Source organism: Panthera tigris, chromosome B1 (assembly GCF_018350195.1).
Source record: "Panthera tigris isolate Pti1 chromosome B1, P.tigris_Pti1_mat1.1, whole genome shotgun sequence".
NCBI classification, from domain to species: Eukaryota; Metazoa; Chordata; class Mammalia; order Carnivora; family Felidae; genus Panthera; species Panthera tigris.
The window spans coordinates 63,140,063-63,161,328 of NC_056663.1; the positions used below are offsets into that span (position 1 = coordinate 63,140,063).

The 21,266-nt window shown below is 37.9% G+C and overlaps 1 protein-coding gene across 1 annotated transcript; it reads right to left on the minus strand.

Annotated features, from left to right (window-relative positions):
- Positions 1-620: 620 nt before the first annotated feature.
- APELA (apelin receptor early endogenous ligand) lies at positions 621-21,131 on the minus strand. Its single transcript, XM_015538388.2, has 3 exons — positions 20,891-21,131; positions 19,426-19,515; positions 621-824 (listed from the first exon to the last, which is right to left on the minus strand). The coding sequence occupies exons 1-2, from the start codon at positions 20,964-20,966 to the stop codon at positions 19,427-19,429; spliced, it is 165 nt and encodes a 54-aa protein (XP_015393874.1). The 5' UTR covers positions 20,967-21,131; the 3' UTR covers positions 621-824; position 19,426.
- Positions 21,132-21,266: the final 135 nt, after the last annotated feature.

Genomic DNA, 21,266 nt, shown 5'->3' on the forward strand with positions numbered 1-21,266 from the left:
ATCAAGAAAAGAATTTGTAAATTTCATACCTGGAATTAACTTACAATAAAATAAAAACCTTATGGCATTGAGTGATCTTTTCAATGAATACAAATTAAGAGTGTATCTAACAACTTGGAAAGATCTAACAGAACTTCAAAGGAAATCAAACATTGGCTTCTTATAATTACATAATGAGAAATAGATTCAGAAATGATCATTTCAGTTAGTTTTTAAAACTTTCTTTACGACTTTATGAATATTATTTAAAATAAAAAAATACTTTCATAAACATTAAAGCCTATAATTTAAAATTGGTAGCAGCTGGTAGCTTCTTTCTTAGTCTCTCTCTATAAAGAATCGATGAACCAATTAATTTATCCCTATTCTGTAAAGCCAAATGACCAATGCATTTTATTTCAGATTTAGCATTTTTGGAAAAAATCACTCAAACATATAAACACTTATTTTAATTTTGGAGAATTATAGGACTATGAAAGAAAAATTTTAATTCTTGTACTTTTTATTATTACAGAGTTCTAAGACATTAAAAAGTATATTTCTTTTTAACTCATCTAAGAATAGTAATATACAGAAAAAGATGAGAGATTTTGTTATATAAGCAAATAACTGTGCTTCGGATTGGAATTGTTTTTGTATTTATGTTATTTTCCCCTCTAAAGAGAAACCAGGAAAAAGAGAATCCTGTAAAACTAAGAAACCATCGCAGGTGCTTTCAAATGATTCCTTTTTGTACAGGAACTTCTAAGCAATCACACGATGGTGTGGGTGGGTATCTTTTATTCACTCCTCTTCTGGCAGACCAGGTGAAGTTATCTTAAGATCTATATTGGGGAGACAAACAAGAAAGAAACACATTATAAAAAGAAATGCTATCCAGGGGCGCCTGGGTGGCGCAGTCGGTTAAGCGTCCGACTTCAGCCAGGTCACGATTTCGCGGTCCGTGAGTTCGAGCCCCGCGTCGGGCTCTGGGCTGATGGCTCGGAGCCTGGAGCCTGTTTCCGATTCTGTGTCTCCCTCTCTCTCTGCCCCTCCCCCGTTCATGCTCTGTCTCTCTCTGTCCCAAAAATAAACAAAAAACATTGAAAAAAAAATTAAAAAAAAAAAAAAGAAATGCTATCCAGCAGACTAATTTACCCATGCTTAATTTTTTTAATAGATAATGAGTTTTAAAAACTTACCAAGGTTTTTCAGTGCTGAAAGCAACTTTGTATTTTCTTACCTTTCAATATGAAAACCTTACCATATTTCTTCAAAGGCCTGAATTCATGTTATTAAAGAGATTTTTTCACTAAATTATTTTTCACCTATTTGCTCAATTTTCTTAATATTTTTGGATTTTGATTCCTGATATTTGTACCAGCTAAGATAGTTTATTTTCCTTAATATTTTGGATTTTGATTCCTGATATTTATACCGGCTAAGATAGTTTAATTTGGAGGTCAACAAAAACATACCAGAGCCAATATCTTTTATCAAGTAGGCTCCACGCCCCACCTGGGGCTTGAACTCACAACCCCAAGACCAAGAGTCACACGCTCCACCAACTGAACCAGCCAGGCACCCCCAGAACCAATATCTTAATTTGAGGTATTTTAACAAATAAAATGGTCCCTAGGAATCCTTTAATGTTGTGAAACTATTTAATAATTAGTACTTAGCAATAAGTTTTAACTATATGGTAGAGCAACATATTAACTTTTTTTTTTTTTAAGAGAAAATGGATCTTTTACAAGGTTTCCTAAGCAATCTGTTTTGTCTCCCTCCCGAAGACATGAAGGCAGCCCTTTGCTTCATTTTTGGAAGCTTCCATCTACTTAACATTTCCCTTTCCTGACAGTCATGATGGGATGGCAAAAATAATTCAGCAGTGAAAAGATGCACGTATGCTTCTTCTAGAAATCACTGCAGACTGCCTAAATTTTGAACATAAAAATAAGATGGGTATTTTGCTTATCAGATTAGCAAAGATTAAAAACATTAATAACACCCAGTGTTGGCAAAAGTGTGGGGAATAAGCATTCTCACAACCTGCTATTGAAAATGTAAGGTGGTGTAGCTTTTCTTTTTCTTTTTTTAAAATTCTTTTTAATGCTTATTTATTTTTGCGAGAGAGAGACAGAGAGACAGAGAGACAGATACAGAGACAGAGTGCAAGCAGGAGAGGGGCAGAGAGAGAGGGAGACAACAGATTCTGAAGCAGGCTCCAGGCTCCGAGCTGTCAGCACAGACCCCGGTGCGGGGCTCCAACTCACACCATGAGATCGTGACCTGAGCCAAAGTGAGATGCTTAACCAACTGAGCCACCCCCATGCCCCCTCCATTTTTTTAAATGTTTATTTATTTTTGAGAGAGAGAGTGAGAGTGAGAGAAAGACAGAGACAGAAACAGAATCCAAAACAGGCTCCAGGCTCTGAGCTGTCAGCACAGAGCCCGATGTGGGGCTTGAACCCACCAACTGAGATCATGACCTGAGCTGAACCAACTGAGCCACCCAGGTGCCCCAGTGGTGTAGCTTTTCTAGAGAGCAATTAACCACTAGGTATCCATGTTTAAAATATGCATAGATCAGAAGTGCTTGGCTGGCTCAGTCAGTAAATCCAGCAACTACTGATTTCGGGGGTGGTGAATTCAAGCCTCACGCTGGATGTAGAACTTAGTTAAAAGAAAAGAAATGCATAACCTTGAGGGTTCTTAAACAATAATATAAGGAGCTCTTCTTCCCAGTGAACCAACCTTAGCTGGTGAAAATTTTCTTTAAAACGAAAAGTCTCTAGGGGCACCTGGGTGGCTCAGTCGGTTGAGTGTCTGACTTTGGCTTGGGTCATGATCTCATGGTTTGTGAGTTCGAGCCCCGCGTCAGGCTCTGTGCTGACAGCTCAGAGCCTGGAGCCTGCTTCAGACTCTGTGTGTGTGTCTCTCTCTCTCTCTGCCCTTACCTGCTTGCTCTCTGTCTCTCTCTCAAAAACAAATAAACATTAAAAAAACTTTTTTTTTTAATTAAAAAAAAAAAGAAAAGTCTCTGGAAATTTAAAGTCTCTAGAAATTGTCTGAGGGAATAGAGCAAATGGGGCAATACTAATTCAACTGCTCTAAAGGCAATGTTTGTGTGCCCCCAAAATTCATATGTTGAAACCTAACTGCCAATGTAATGGAGGTGGAACCTTTGGGAGGTAAGCCACAAGGGTAGAGCCTTCATGATTGGGATTAGTGGGTGCCCTTATAAAGTAGAACCCAGATGGCTCCTTAGGCCCTTACATTATGTGAGAAGATGGGCATCTATGAACCAGCCTCCACGACTGTGAGTAATAAATTTCTGTTGTTTACAAGCCCCTAGTCTATGGTATTTTGTTATAGCAGCCTGAACAGACGAAGACCCCAGAAAAATCTACTAATGACAAGAACTGGAAATGGTAAATAAGAAGGCTAATATAACAGCAACTGTATAAATAGACATTTCTTCTCCTTTCTTCTCTCAGGCTTAAAAGACCTAAAATTGTAGAAAGTAATAATTTTAACAAAGTTGTATGTGTAATGTATGTAGATGTAATATGTATAACTATGCTGAAATTAAAAGAGGGAAGAGAGAATATAGCTATCTAGGTATTTCTATATCTCACTGGACTTAGAATAGTATAATCTGAAGTAGATTCTGATAAATTCAGATATATATTATTTAAGTCCTAGGGCAACCACTAAGAAAGTAAAATAGATATATAGTTGATCCTTGAACAACACAGATTTTAATTGCACAGGTCCATTTATACACAGATTCTTTTTTGATATGGTGCTATAAATGTATTTTGTCTTCCTTATGATTTTCTTTGTAACATCTTTCCCTCTACCTCATTTTACTGTAAAAAAATACATTAGATGATACATATAACATGAAAAATATACATTAATCACCTATTTATGTTATCAGTAAGGCTTCCCATCAACAGTAGGCTATTAGTTAAGTTTTGGGGGAGTCAAAAGTTATACATGAATTTTTGACTGCCCATGGGGTCAGTGCTACTAACCTCTATGTTGTTCAAGTGTCAACTGTACATCCAATCATGTCAATAACATTAAATGTGAATCTGGGGCAACTGGCTGGCTTAGGCGGTAAAGCATGCAACTCTTGACCTCAGGGTCCTGAGTTCAAGTCCCATGTTGGGCATTGAAGCCCACTTAAAAAAAATGTGGATCTACTAAACAAGCCATCTAAAAGGCAGATCTTGTCAGCCTGAATAAAAAAACAAGCAAACAAACAGAAACAAAACAGATAAACATAGGGGAAGGGAAGCAAAAATAAGATAAAAACAAAGAGGGAGGCAAACTGAGGGTTGCTGGAGGGGTGATGGGCATTAAGGAGGGTGTTTGTTGGGTGAGCCCTGGGTGTTATATGTAAAGTGATGAATGACTAAACTCTATTCCTGAAACCAATACTACATTATATGTTAACTAACTTGAATTTAAAACAAACAAACATGATCCAACTCTATGCTCTGTGTCAGAGACACACAGATTCAAAGTCACAAATAGGTTGAAAGTGAAAGGATAGAAAAAGATAGGCAAACAGCAACCATAAGACAGCTGCAGTAGATATCTAATGTCAGACAAAATAAACCGTAAGACAAAAAATGTTGTTAGAGACAAAGACATTTTATAATGATAAAAGGGTCAATTGAGGAAGACAAGAATTATGAAGATACATGCACCAAAAAACAGAGCCCCCAAAATACATGAAGCAAAAACTGACACAATTAGGAGAAATAGATGATTCAGCAACAGGATGAAGTTAGAAATCAATAGCAAATAAATACGAAAAATGCACAAATATGTGGAAATAAACAACACATTGCTAAACAACCATTAAAGTAGAAATCACAAAGGAAATAAGAAAATACTTTGAGATGAACATGAAAACACGGGATGTAGCTAAAGTAATGCTTAGAGGGAAATTTATGACTAAACATCTGTATGAAAAGAGAAGACAGAGCACTTGGGTGGCTCAGTTAGTTAAGCATCTGACTTTGGCTCAGGTCATGATCTCACAGTTCCGCGTCCCGCATTGGGTGAACACGAGCCCCGCTTTGGGTGAGTTCAAGCCCCACTTCAGGCGAACACAAGCCCTGCTTCGGGTGAGCTCTACTTCTCTCTCTCTCTCCCCCTCCCTCTCTTTCTGCCCCTCACTCACTTGTGCCCTCCCTTTCTGTCAAAAAAAAAAAAAAATCTCATCACCTTAACACACTAGAAAAAAGAGCAAATGAAATGTAAAGCAAGCAGAATAAAGAAAAAAGTAAGGATGAGAGCAGAAATAAATGAAAAACTATAAAGAAAAAGAACATACCCAAAGTTTGTCCCTTGAAAAGATCAACAAAATTGATACACCTTACCTAGACTAACCAAGAATAAAGACTGAAAATCCTAAACTCAGAAATGAAATAGAAAGCATTACTATTGATTGACATTACAGAAAATGTTTTAAAAGATTATAAGGAAATATTCTGAACGACTGTGTGCCAAAAAATTAGATATCTTAGATGAAACGAACAAATTCCTAGAAAGATACAAACTACCAAAATTGCTCAAGAAGAAATTTAAAAAAAAATTTTTAAGTAAGCTCTATACCCAACATGGGGCTCGAGCTTACAACCCCAAAATCAAGAGTCACAGGCTCTACTGACTGAGCCAGCCAGGCACCCCAGAAATAAAAGACCTGAATAGGCTTATAACAAATAAAAATTACATCAGCAATGTTTTAAAAATTTCCCACAAAGAAAAGCCCTAGGCCAGGTGGCTTTGCTGGTGAATTTTACCAAACATTTGATATGTTTTCTTCCAAACATTTAATATTTAATATGACACATGATTTCAATAGAATAAAGGACAAAAATGCACAATAATCTCAACAAATACAGTCCTCCTTCACCATAAAAACTCTCAGCAAACTAAGAATAAAAGGGAACTTCTTCAACCTAATAAAGGACATATACAAAGACCCACAGTTAACATACTTAATGGTAAAAGAATGAATGCTTTCCATCTACAATCAGGATTAAGACAAAGATGTCTGTTCTCACCACTTCCATACAACATTGTACTAGAGATTCTAATTAGGGCAATTAGGCAAGGAAAAGAAATAAAAGACATCCAGATTAGCAAAGAAGAAGTAGGGGCGCCTGGATGGCCTGGATGGCTTCAGTCGGTAGAGCCTGTGACTCTTGATCTCGGAGTTGTGAGTTCAAGCCCCATGTTGGGTGTAGAGATTACTTAAAAATAAAACCTTAAGGGGCGCCTGGGTGGCTCAGTCCGTTGGGCAGCCGACTTCGGCTCAGGTCATGGTCTCATGGTCTGTGAGTTCGAGCCCCGCATCAGGCTCTGTGCTGACAGCTCAGAGCCTGGAGCCTGTTTCGGATTCTGTGTCTCCTTCTCTCTGACCCTCCCCCGTTCATGCTCTGTCTCTCTCTGTCTCAAAAATAAATAAAGCGTTAAAAAATAAAAATGAAAAAAAAATAAAACCTTAAGAAAAAAAAATGAAAAAGAAAGAAAGAAGTAAAAGTATCTATTTGCTGATGACATGAGCTTATACATAGCAGATCTACTAAAAACTATGAGAATGAATGAAAAAAAAAACCTATGAGAATTAATAATTTCACTAAGTTTACAAGAGATAGGATCAATACACAAAAATTAAATTGTATTTCTATACATTAGCAATGAACAATTCAAAAAAAAATTAAAATTCCATTCACAATAGCATCAAAAGAATAAAATACTTAGGAATAAATTAAACTAAGTAAGTGTAAAACTATATTCTAAAAACTACAAAACACTGCTGAAAAAAACCTGACTAAATGGAAATACGCCCCATGTTCTTGCATTGGAAAACTTCATTGTCAAATGGCAATATTTCTCATATTGATTAACAGATTCAACACAGTCCCTATGCAAATTCCAAATTCCAGCTAGCTCTTTGCAGAAATTGACAAGCAGATCTTAAAATTCATATAGAAATTCAAGGGAATCAGCATGACCAAAAATCTTAAAGAACTACAAATTTGGAGGGCTCACACATGCCTTTTAAAAACTTGCCATAATACTACAATAATCAGGACAGTACAGTATTAGCACAAGAAATGGCATTTAGATCAATGAAATAGAACTCAGAGTCCAAAAATAAACCTTGGCATTTATGGACAATTAATTTTCAACAACAGTGTCCACATAATTAAATAGGGGAAAAGAACAGTGTTTTCAACAAATGGTGCTAGATTTGGATAGCTACACAAAAAGGAGGCTGGAACTCCTGTCCTCACACTATGAATAAAATTTAACTCAAAATGCACCATAAGAGACACATGGCTGGGCCAGTCCATAAAGCATGCAACTCTTGATCTTGGAACAGTGAGTTTGAGCCCCACGTTGGGGTAGAGTTTACTTAAATAAATAAAAATAAGAATTTAAAAAAAAATAAAGGGATCAGAGCCATAAATGTAAGTGTAAAACTAGATAACTTTTACAGAAAATATATGTGTAAATTATATTTGTAAACTTGGATTAGCCAATTTGATGCCTGAAGTACAAGCAACCAAAGGAAAAATAGACAAACTGGATTGTAACAAAACTAACAATTTTTGTGTTCAAGGAGAACACCCAGAAAGTGAAAAGACAACCCATAGAACGGAAGAAAATAATTGCAAATCACATCTCTAATATGGGCCTTGTATTCAAAATATAAAGAATTCCTACAACTCAACAATAAAAAATACAAGCCAATTGAAAAACGGGCGATGGATTTAAAGAGACATTTCTCCAAAGATAAACAAGTGGCCAGTAAGCACATGAAAAGATTCTCAACATCATTAGTCATTAGGGAAATGCAAACCAAAATCACCATGAGATAGATACAGTACTCTCCTCTTATCCCAAAGAATACATTCCAAGACCCCCCAGTGAGTACCAAATCCTATATATACGATGTTTTTTCCTATTCACACATATCTGTGATAAAATTTAGTTTATAAATTAGGCACAGTAAGAGATTAACAAGAACTAGTAACAAAAGAGAACAATTATAATAATAAGCTGTAATAAAAGTTATGTGAATGTGGTCTTTCTCTCAAAATATCTAATTATACTATACTCACCCTTTCTTGTGGCAACGTGGGATGATAAAATGTCTACGTGATGAGATGAAGTGTGGTGAATGATGTAGGCATTAGGATATCGTGTTACGCAACTGTTGACCTGAGGATAGGTCAGAAGGAGGATCATCTGCTTCTGAAACACAGCTGACTACAAGTAACTGAAACCACGGGCAACAAAATCGTGGACGAGGGGGGACTACCGTACCAACCTCTAGGAAGGTTATAATAAAAAGTGTTGGTGAGGATGCAGAGAAATTGGAACACTTATATACTCCTGGTAGGAATGTAAAATGCAAAATGCTGCAGCCACTATGGAAAACAGTTTGGCAGTTCTTCAATAAGTTAAACATAGAATAACCATATAACCAGCAATTTCACTCTTAAGTATATACTCTAGAGAATCGAAAGCATATGTTCAAACAAAATTTTTTTAATGTTTTATTTATTTTTAAATGCTTATTTATTTATTTTTGGAAGAATGAGATAGAGAGCGAGCAGGGAAGGGGAAGAGAGAGAGAGGGAGACAGAATCCCAAGCAGGTTCTGTGCTGTCAGCACAGAGCCCCGTATGGGGCTTGAACTCCCCATCCGTGAGATCATGACCTGATTTGAAACCAAGAGCTGGACGCTTAATCCACTGAGCCACCCAGGCACCCTTGTTTTATATAGTTTTGAACAGCGGAGGGGCAGAGAAAGAGGGAGACAGAGAATCCCAATCTGCATTAAAAGTGCAGAGCCCAACATGGGGCTCAAACATGGGGCTCAGACTCATGAACCATGAGATCATGACCTGAGTCAAAATCAAGAGTTGGATGCTTAACTGACTGAGCCACCCAGGTGCCTCTCAAACAACAACAACAATCTTAATGTTTATTAATTTTTGAGAGAGAGAAAGCATGAGCAGGGGAGGGGGAGAGAAAGAGACAGAGGATCTGAAGCAGGCTCTGTACTAACAGTAGAGAGCCTGTTTGAGATTCTCTCTCCCCGTCCCTCTCTCTGCTTCTCCCCTGCTTGTGCTCTGTCTCAAACTAAATAAACAAACTTAAAAAAAAATTATAAACAAATGTTCAGAACAGAATTATTCCTAATAATCACATAGTGAAAATAAACAAAATGTGATTTTTCTATAGAATGGAATTTTATTTAATCATTAAAAAAGAATGGAGTACTGATCCCTGATACTATATGGATGGGTCTTGAAAACATTAGGCTAAATGAAATAAGCCAATCACAAAAGAAAAAATTATATATATAAAAGTATATAAAATGTCCAGACTAAGCAAATCTGTAAGATGAAAGTAGGTTAGGGGTGCCTGGGTGGCTCAGTCGGTTAAGCATCCAACTTTGGCTCAGGTCATGATCTCGAATTCATGAGTTCGAGCCCCGTGTCAGGCTCTGTGTTGGGCTCTGTGCTGACAGCTCAGAGCCTGGAGCCTGCTTCAGATTCTGTGTCTCCCTCTCTCCCTGCATCCCCCACGCTCTATCTCTGTCTCTCAAAACTAAATAAACGTTAAAAAAAATTAAAAAAAAAAAGAAGAAAAAATAGGTTAGTAGCTGTGTGGGATTAGAAAGCTGGGGAGAAACGGGGAGTACTTGCTAAGATGTATGAGTCCATTTTTATGGGGTGGTGAGCATGGAGCCTGCTTAAGATTCTTTCTCCCTCTGTCTTTGCCCCACCCCTACTTGCTCTCTCTCTCTCTCTCTCAGATAAATATTAAAAAATACTATTTAAAAAAATTGCTAAAGGATCTTGAGTGATATGAAGTGATAATATGAAGAATGGATAAAAGAGAAGCAAAAGTAGATATGAGGAGGCTGGTGCAAGGCAGACAGTAATACACTTGGGTGGTGTGAACTGGAGATGAAATAAGTTTGGAACTGAGAGACTGAACACACAAATGGACAATGGCCATATGTTAAAATAGAACTCTGAACCACAAACTCTACAGCAACCAAAGCAGGAAGTCAAACCATAACCTCTGTAGCAACTGAGCTCAAATGGCTTGAACTCACAAACCGTGAGATCATGACCTGAGCCAAAATCAAGAGTCGGACACTTAACCAACTGAGCCATCCAGGTGCCTCAATGCACCACTATAAAAAAAAAAAAAAAAAAGTAAAAAAAAATACATCCAAGGGTGAAATGTATTGCAATAGTTAACAGTAAGTGATTTTATTCTTCTCGTCACCCAAATAGCAACAAATACTCACTTGCTGTTATCTAAGAATAATATTTTTCAAATGTTACTGGTATGTAATAATAAAGTTCACCAGGTATCAGTAGATCACTAATTGAATACATCTCTGAGAACAAATTAAGGCAAAAGATGTGTTACAAAGATATTTTAGATATCTGAACATGATAGAGTACTTTAAGTACATATCTGCAGAAATAATTATTATACACTTTGTAACAATAAATCGGTTCCCAAAGTGGAAAAAAAAACTCTGAAATTAGGCTTTAGTCTATCATATACACATTTTGGTAGGGGAATATTTATTATAATACATCATCTATAACATAACTACAGTTTCTAGATTTATATGTTCAATATGTATTATATTTTTTTAATATATTATCATTAAGGCATGATTTTTACAGAAAAGTTTTATTTTATCACTAAGCAACATTAGGGATTTTCTCGGAGCATGGTTTCTGGACAATGGACTATAATTAACTGAGAAAACAGTAATTTTCTATATTTCATTTAGGTTTAAAAAAATTTTTTTTTAAGATTTTCATTTAGTTTCAAGTAAGAGATCCTACATATGTCATCATCCATGCAGAAATCCCCTACATTTAGGGCCATTCACACATTATAAAGGTTTATACTCTAAGGTTTAGGGGCCAGATCTTGCCTTTCAAGGAGCTGACATTCCAATACTGATAAAAATCTGGCAAAATACAGAGGAATATGATAGCTTTAAAAATAATACTTATAAAAATGCTGTAATTGTTGAGAGAGTGGAAGGTAATTTTAAGCTAAGTGGATGAGGGTGTGGGCCTCATTTTAAAGAAAATGGAATTTGTGGGGCGTCTGGGTGGCTCAGTTGCTTGAGCGTTCAACCCCGGCTCAGGTCGTGATCTGGCGGTCTGTGAGTTCCAGCCCCACATCAGGCTCTGTGCCGACAGCTCAGAGCCTGGAGACTGTTTCGGATTCTGTGTCTCCCTATCTCTCTGACCCTCCCCTGTTCATGCTCTGTCTCTCTCTGTCTCAAAAAAATAAACAAACGTTAAAAAAAAAATTAAAAGAAAAAAAAAGAAAATGGAATTTGGAAGAGATTCCTTTGGGAGGGGGAAGGTTTTGAACTTAATGAGATGAGGGAAACAATTCCTAGGAGTAGAAACACTTCCAGCACAGAGACAGAAAATCAGAATTCAGTCTGGCAGTTACTGTTCAGTTATTTCCTGAAAATGTGTGTTGGGGTCTCATTATAGGTAAGTCTTAAATGCTAAGATAATAACTAAAAGTTTCATTTCATTTCTCTTAGCAACATTTATGGAGTGTCTGCTGTATTTGGGACACTTTTTTCATCAGCTAATGTTACAAAGATCAATACAACCCACTGTTGAGAGGTTAACCGAGCCACTCCCTGGTACTGCTTCTTGGCATCCATTTTGTGTGGTCAAGTGGCCTGAAGGGGCCTTGCAGGGACACTTAAGCCCCTCCTGCAGGCTCATATGGATAGCAGCCACAGAGTCACAAGCAAATACAAGCTTCTGATATCACTTCCCCAACAGCCCTTGTGATCAAATCTCCCTTGCCTCACAGGGCCTGTATTATCTTAAGTACCCCTTAGATAAGAACCTCGTGGGGCCACCCTCCACCTCCATCCCCCATCCAACCCCCCCTGCTTTTTTGGTTTGAATTGATCAATGAGACCCCAGCCCAGGAACCCAAAAGCACTCCACCCACAGTCCATAATAAGGCATGTGCTCTAGGTCTGCATTCTCCCTTGACCCCCACCCCGCCCCGCCCCATGTGGCCCCTCTGGCAGGCTGTGTACTTCCTCCAGGACCCAGGAGTGATAAACATCTCTATTTCAATTTATCTTAGGTCAGCTTTTGAACTAAGGCTTGCCTGGCTCATTGTTCTGTACTAGGTGCTCCACTTTAACAAATGTTAATTTAACAACATCAGAACACCCACATTCTGCCTTCAGGGAATTTACACCATGTGGAGGAAGGAAGGGAGGGGTCTGCCAGTTAACAAGGTGCAGTGAGTCAAGTACTTTGACAGAATTACTCAAATAGGTTGAGAGCAAAATGTAGACATCTAATACAATTTGTATTACACTCAGGAAAGGTTTCTTGAAGGATGAATAGTGAAGAAAAGGGGTGCCTGGCTGGCTTAGTAGAGCATGCAAATCTTGATCTCAGGGCTGTGAGTTTGAGCCCCACATTGAGGGTAGAGATTATTTAAATAAATAAATCTTAAAAAAAAATTAGCGAGTAAAAGAGTAAAGAAAGGCCATTGCAGGCAGACGTATACCTTGAGAGTTCACCAAGAGGTGAAGAATAGACTAATTTTATTTTTTTATTTTTTATTTAAAAAAAATTTTTTTTGTTTATTTATTTTTGAGACAGAGAGAGACAGAGCATGAACGGGGGAGGGGCAGAGAGAGAGGGAGACACAGAATCAGAAGCAGGCTCCAGGCTCTGAGCCATCAGCCGAGAGCCCGACGCAGGGCTCGAACTCACGGACCGTGAGATCGTGACCTGAGCTGAAGTCGGAGGCTCAACCGACTGAGCCACCCAGGTGCCCCAAGAATAGACTAATTTTAAAGTAACGTTAATAATAATAATTCTAGGGGCACCTGGGTGGCTCAGTCAATTATGCATCTGAACAGTTCAGGTCATGATCTCTCGGTTTGGTTTGTGAGCTGGAGATTTGCATCAGGCTCTCTGTTAGCACAGAGCCTGCTTCGGATCTTCTGTCTCCCTGTGTCTCTGCCCCTCCCTCCCTTGCGCTCTCTCTCTTTCTCAAAAATAAATAAACATTAAAATAATAATAATAGTAACTCTAGCTACTGTCGATTTAGCAGTTACCATGTGCGAGGTATGGTAGGGCAAAGTTAATACCATTACTAGCTCCATCTTAAATGTCTGGAAGTGGAGGGAGGCTTAGAGGGGACAAGTGACTTACCAATGACCACTGAACGAGCTTGTGGCCAGAGCTTGAATCCATGCAAGCCAGTCTTGATTCTTTCTTATCCCCTTTAGAAGAGGGAAGGAGAGAGGAGATGACAGATGATGCTGGAGAGGTATATTTTGTAAAGTGTTGTTTGTTAAACTATGGGAGTTCTCACCATCCTGAAGGCTACAGGGATAGTTAAGAATTTTAATCAAGATGTGACATGATGGGATTTACACTTTAGAAAGATCAGGTGATAAAAGAAAAAATGGATGTTCCAGAATCAGAACTGGAGCAGTGATCAGTTAAGGAGTTGAAGTCATGCTGGATAGACGTAACAGGTACTAAGATAATGGTAACAGAGATGAAAAGGAGGGAGCAGATTTTTAAAAATATTTCAAGGTAGAAATGACTGACCTGGGAAACCAAATAGAACTGAATATAGGGCACCAGCTCAAAAATCTACAGTGAGACAGTAAATTGTGTATTTCATAGCACAGTGCTTGATACATAACAAACATCTAATATATGATAGCTCTACAATTCTCCAAATTCTCAGTACACAGGAGAAATACCTGAGTGGGAAGAATTGAAGAGTTTACTTTTAAGTATGCATTCATTCATCAGATATTTCTGTGGTGCTTATTAGAATCACTGGGCATATAGCTGTGATCAAAACAAAGTCCCTGTTTTTTATGGAAATTACATTCTAATGAAGAGAGGCAGATACTAACTAAACAATAACAAGGTAAATATATGTTATGTCAGATGGCACTAGGTGTTACGGAGTGAAACAAACCAGGAAAAGGGAAATAGAAGTTATCTTGGATAGAATGAGGTACTGCTTTTTTATAATAAGAGTTTACTTTGGTATTGCTCTTTAAAATAAAGGATCAGGGAAGTTCTTCTTGATGACAACCACGATATTGGAACAGAGAACTGAGTTACAGTGATAAGCTGTGCAGAAGCCATGCTAGAGATTTGCAAATGCACTGCAGACATGAACTTGAAGTGACTTAGAACAGCTAAGGTGATTCCAAGTAGGCAACTGGACACCCCATACACGTCCTGAAAGGAATAGTGATTTGTTTCAGAGATTAATAATCAAAAAGGAGCATTGAAACCAGGGAAAATCCATTCACTATTTGACCTATAGCAAGATAGCTGAGACCAGAACCAAAATGTGTTCACTGGATTGAAAAGAAAGTCACTGGGGATCTTTCCCTGAATGTAGTGGGAGCACTGTATTGAAGTAGATGGGAGGAAAGGAAATAGCCACCTTTTTAAGAAATTTGGCTATGTAGAGAAGAACATGGGCTAGTCACTAAAGACCACCATGGAGTCAGTGGTGCACCTGTTTTCCTCATTTTAAAAGGTGAAATAGATCAGCTTTGATATATTGAACAATCTGTAGAAAGCGAGTAACGGTTAGATTAGTTTCTTGAGATGTAGAGAGATTAAGCATACCCAGGAGAGGAACCTCTTAATAAAAGACTCCAAAGGGAAGATAGAAGTATAGCAGATGTAAATGTTTGTAGCTTGAGGGCAGAGTCTGATTTTCTCTGGGAAGAGAAATCTCTTGTTGTTAGTTGGAAAAGGTTAAGAAGTTCAAGGAAACTAGAGGTTTAAATACAGCTGAACGGGAGTCAGAGGTACCTAAGAGTAAGCTGAAGAGTTTTTCCCAGGGGCGCCTGGCTGGCTCAGTTGGAAGAGTGACTCCTGATCTTGGGGTCGTGAGTTTAAGCCCCAAAGTTGGGCGTATGCATTACTAAGAAAATTAAGTTGAAAACTTAAAAAAAGGAAGCTTTTCCCAGCAAGTCTTGCTAACATTGTAGATAAAGTGCTCCACAAAAGTAGAGATTCTGTGCTGAAGAGAGTTGGCTTTCAGTTCAGCCCAAGAGGCAGCATGGAGTGAGGAGGGCCAAGACAATAAACAGGACAATTGCAGAAAGAGTTGGCAGGCACGGCTAGAGATTTGGTCAAAGGAGTCAGAAGCCCGTAACTTTGAGGGGGTAAGAATAAGGCAGAAAATAGAGAACTAGAAGTACTTAACATTTTGAATGGTCACCAAGAGTGATACGAGAGTATTAGCTTGTCTCAACTTAAAATAATGTATTAGAATGTACCTTTACCAGGGTGCCTGGGTGGCTCAGTCGGTTAAGTGTCTGACTGTTGATCTCGGCTCAGGTCATGATCTCACAGTTCATGAGATCAAGACCCCCGTCAGGCTCTGTGCTGTCAGCGCAGATTCTCTTTCTCCCTCTCTGTTTGGGATTCTCTCTCTCCCTCTCTCTCTTTGTCCCTCCCCTGCTTGCGTTTTCTCTCTCTCTCAAAATAAATAAATAAATATTTTTAAAATGTACCTTTACCAAAACCTTTTCATAGCCATTGCCTCTGAGAAATGACTGGGAGACTCACCTCTGACTTTACATTTTTTCATACTGTTAGGAAAAGATTTTACACCATGAACACATGTCACAATTATTACTAAGAAGCTAGATAGGAGCACTTCGCTGGCTCAGTGGAGCATCTAACTCTTGATCTTGGGGTTGTGAGTTTGAGCCCCATGTTGGGCTAGAGATTATTATTATTTTTTTAAAAGTTTATTTATTTATTTTGAGAGAGAGAGACAGAAAGAGAGACATACTGAGTGGGGGAGGAACAGAGAGAGAGAGAGAAAGAGAGAAACCCAAACAGGTTCCATGCTGCCAGAACATAGGCGGATGTGGGGCTCGAACTCAGGAACCATGAGATCACAACCTGAGCTGAAACCAAGTTGCTTAACTGACTGAGCCAACCAGGCTCCCAGGGATTACTTAAAAAAAAAAAAAAAAAAAAAAAAAGCTAGAGTATGTATGTATGTAGATTTTATGCTTGGAAGAGGAAAATCATTAGAATCTAAAGGTCTTACCTACCTCATTTTCCACTCTAAAGCTCTCACATTAACCTGCAAAGCTGATTTCCTGACACCCTTTCTCTTGTTTTCCTCAACTCTGATTCACTTAGGACTGAATGTGATGCCAACATACTTCAGCAAGAAAAAATAATTCTCAAGAGAATGAATTTTACACAGCACAGATTTTTCTATTTAATTAACTCAATTGGGGGTGCCTAGGTGGCTCAGTCGGTTAAGCATCTGACTTTGGCTCAGGTCATGATCTCAGTTTGTGGGTTCGACCCCCGCATCGGGCCCTGTGCTGACAGCTCAGAGCCTGGAACCTGCTTCGGATTCTGTGTGTGTGTGTCTCTCTCTGTCCCTCCCCTGCTCATGGTCTGTTTGTCTCTCTCTCTCAAAAATTAAATAATAGGGGCGCCTGGGTGGCTCAGTGGGTTGAGCAGCCGACTTCGGCTCAGGTCATGATCTTGCGGTCCGTGAGTTCAAACCCCGTGTCGGGCTCTGTGCTGACAGCTCGGAGCCTGGAGCCTGTTTCAGATTCTGTATCTCCTTCTCTCTCTGACCCTCCCCCATTCATGCTCTGTCTCTCTCTGTCCCAAAAATAAATAAACTTAAAAAAAAAATTAAATAATAAAACATTAAAAAAATTTAATTACTCAATTGTGCAAGTTATGAAATGTCACTGAGGATCACTGAGAGGACTCCAGGAGCTGGTGAAATTGACAAAGTAAAGATAATAATAGTGCATTCCGATTATAGGAGCTAAAAGTCTAAACTACTTTAAAAGGTTAATCTGGAAAATTTCCAAAGTTAACTGCTTACTTTACCTATCCTTTTACAGTCTTATATGTCCCTAACTGAATCAAATCAAATGTGTGATTTCTATCTAAAACATACAGAAAACAGGGACGCCTGGCTGGCTCAGTCAGTAGAGCAGGCAACTCTTGATCTCGGGGTCGTGAATTCAAGCCCCACGTTGGGCATAGAGCTTACACAAAATATAAAAAATAGTAAGTAAATAAAGAAATAATAAACAAACAACACATGCAGAAAACAGAGGGGGATAAATAAAAGGGAGGTTCTGCCTTAAAGTTCTGCTACTTAAGTCTATAGTGATTTACTTGGTTCTCAAGTTGTGTTGCAGGACATACTAAAAAATATGCAAACTTTAGGACAATGAGAACAATGCTTTCATATTTGAAGGTAGCATTTGTTATAATAGCACTCATTTTTTAAAGTTTTGGGTTTTTTTTTGTTTGTTTTGGGTTTTTTTACATTTTTGTTTATTTTTAAGAGACAGAGAGAGACAGGGCACAAGTTGGGGAGGGGCAGAGAGAGAATGAGACACAGAATCCGAAGCAGGCTCCATGCTCCGATCTGTCAGCACAGAGCCCAACGCAGGGCTCGAACCCACAAACCGTGAGATCATGACCTGAGCCGAATTCGGACGCTCAACCGACTGAGCCGCCCAGGCACCCCATTATTATAGTACTCATTAAGCAAGATCTTGAAAAATTATCTTAATATTTATCCTGCATTGGCTTTTACGCTATCTCTGGATTAAAAAATGGGAGTTTTATACATTCTTCAAAGAACATGTAACTGGAATGTAGGACTAGTCTAAACACGGACAAAATGGATGCCGTAACCTAAGCAGTTCTTTACAGCTATCAGCCAAATTTTGTAAAGGATTGCTGTTAGTAAATGGTTTACGTGGCTTGTATTTAAATTTCCCTTTGGTTTATAAATTTGGTTTATAGATCAAAATTTTCCTTAACTTTGAGAATTCAAATTTCATTACTCTATCTTGTTTACTTGCAACCCTAGCTTTTATGGCAGGTGGTTTGTGGAGAAAGCTGATACAACCTGTGGCTAACTGAGGGCTTTTATTTGCGTTATGCAAGGTATCTTTCCCTATATATGCAGGAATTCTCTTGCTACTGTGAACCTCCTCCTCTCCTCTTTGTTATTTGTGGGGGAGTGCTGGGAAAGTCTTGAACTTCTCCACTCCTAAGCACAGATTTTACCACTATTTGTATATGAGACTGAAATGCATTAGTGACACACGCCAAAGGATTTGTTAGCATAGAAAATCCTTTTAAAGCATGTTTTAGTCCCTATTAATTGGCTTCTCGGGAATTTCTTACTGTATCTTTCTGGATTTCTCCACCAAAGCTATTTTTCATATTTTGATAGCAAAGGTTCATTTGTTACAGATACAGGTGTAGAGAATTTGGCTTTTTGTCTTAGTCTGCTTGACAAGTGATTACTGAATTGCTCTTCCTTCATTGACTGTGTTACTACAGGACGTTCACCAGGTCTGAAAAGCATGTATTAAACAATAGGCATGGCAACCATTCTTTCCTCTGAATGAATGAATAGTGCCATAAACACTACAGTCTACAGACCAACTGAATAAGCTAATTTAACAATTGCCTGTGTATGTTAACCAGCTGAGGGATATTTCTACGGCATTTTTTTCAAGGATGAGATGTTTTACAAGAATTAAAGAGCTTAAAATAATTACAACGCCAAGTCATTTATTTTCTAGTATGAAGAAATACAAACTTGGGCAGTGTTTGAAGTTAATTGATTCAAGCAGTGTTAATGGTGGTGGTGGTAGAATATCACTGGCCTTTCAGTGAATGTGGAAAAAAAAAAGAGGGGAGAGGAGCAAAATTCTATTCAGAATTTATCCTTAAAGATGCAACAACTATCAAGACCAATTCTATGAGTAAGGCTGGAAAACTGCCATGCTATTAATATTAAATTGATTTTATGCATTAAAAGATATATTGTCAAGAAAAATAAACTATTTTAATACATTATTAGAGTATCAAGGATAGGATGTCATTTGCATGGTGTCGTTGGACAAATATGTCCAAATGCTTTCAAGGATTCAGTGGTCTTGGTGGGAAATGTGCTTGTTCTGGAGAACATACAGAGCTATTCAGTGTTTTTCAAAACACATGTTTAAAGATACTCTCAAAATTATGTTCTCCTGGTATGTGATTTTTTAATTATGAAAGTGTTAAACACAAACAGTAGTATTAATACCCATACAACTATCTCTCAGAATCAAAAATTATCAAGATTTTCCTACAATATTATTCACTGTTTCATTTGTTAGTATGCATCCCTCGAACTGATATCACCTTAAAAGTATTATCACATATTACAAAATATAAATAAACTTTCTTTGATATATCTCATCTGGAACATTGCCTAAATTCAGTAAAACACTTTCCTATCAGAAATACCTCAGGGGAAGGGCACCCGTGAATGGAGTGGCATACATCTCCTCTGAAGGCAGTTGTGTCTGTGCAATTTTCTTCTCAACGCCAAATTAGCTGAGGGGGAAAAAAAAAAAAGGAAGTATTAGGAGCATTTTTCAGAAAATGAACTGTTATTTAATCTGGAGAATGTAAGGGAATATTTTGGATCCAAACTAAATTGTGAGTATTTGCTACTTGTTCCGATGTGATTGTGACGTACAAATTAACGTGATGCAAAAACCAAAAGCATTTTCCTAACAGTTCATGTTAATAGCAGGATGTAGCAGTCATAACCTCCTCCTTCTACAGGACTTCTTCCTAAATGCTTTTGGATCTTTCATCTTATGTAGTGAGTTAATCACAGGTATTTTACAAGAACATTGTCCAAGGTATTCTGTGGTTCAGAACAGTTTGATTAGCAATTGCTATAAATTGGAAGAAGGGGTCAACTGCTTTCTGAATTGCTGATTTGGAAATTTTCTCTTATTTATGTAAAAGGGCAAACCAGGGGACGTCATCCGAAATAACCTCAGTGATCAAACTTCTGTTTAACTAAAAGGCAGAGACTGAATTTTTAACCAGTTATGCACCATTGTCTGCTCTAAATGGAGAAGTACATTGCCACCCAAACAATCTAACATATTTGGAATGGATATTACCACCTTTCTATTTAAATTTGGGTTTGCTCTTTCCTGAATAAGAAAACTTTTTTTTTTTTTTACACATGTCAGTGCTTTGAAATCTTAGATATTTGGTTTTGAAGTAAAAGCACATTAGAATAACTCTACTTACTAAATTCCTGTTGGTTAAAACCACAACAGATACTATCTTTGAAAAATGTGTCAAGTAAATTAATATTACCTTGACCATAAATATTTTTCACTTTTTTGGCTTTATAAGCACAATAATACTAAAACTTTTATTTTTTAAGCGAGACAACGAATTATATAACCAAAAATAAAAGCTATAATAACCTGTTATAAGATTTTATCTGTATTTTGTCACATGGTGTTCATGTTGTTAAATCAAGTTGTTAACAATGCCCCACTCTAGTCAGCAATATGTTCTTCCAATAAACTGCTTTGGAGTTTGTATTTTACCCAAAAATCTGTAAGTTTGTTAACCTCTGTCATCAATAGAACAAACGGTTCTATTTCTTTTTACTTGTAAGGACAACATATCTAAAATAACTTAGGAATCAATTTTCCCTGAATTTAGAAAAACAGTGGCAAAATATTTATCATCATTTTAAAATCCATCAACTTTTAAAAATATACAAATAATAGATCTAAAAGGATAGATGACATACTTCCGAAAGCCAACCAACCCATTTACCCCCAATACCTCTAAGCACACCTAAGTGATTTTCAACGGGACGTAATCATGCTCAGACCCACGAACCCAAAGAGGCATAAACAAGTTACTCGGTACAAATGTACCAAAGTCCTACCTGGTCTCTGTCCGTTGATAAGAAGAAGACTCATCACAAAAATAAAAAATACACGAAAGAATTGTTGCAACCTCATTTTTCTGCCGCACGGAAGCGGAGCAATAGCTCTCAGTGTAAACCAAACAATCTGAATAGTCTGGGCAATATCTGTGTGGCTTTCCTCACATTCTAATGACGAGCCTCAGAGAACTGCCAGCTGCATTTTCCAGAAAGGTTAATGATCACATCAGACAAGGTTACTGGTGCTGTGGTCGAGCCTCCCTCGGTCTCAAACCCCTCCTCCACTCCTCTCCTTCCCCCTCCCCCGTCACTCCCCTTTATTTCCATAAGCAAATATTGGTGAAATAAACCATTCAAGCGTGCTGTAATTTAGTGG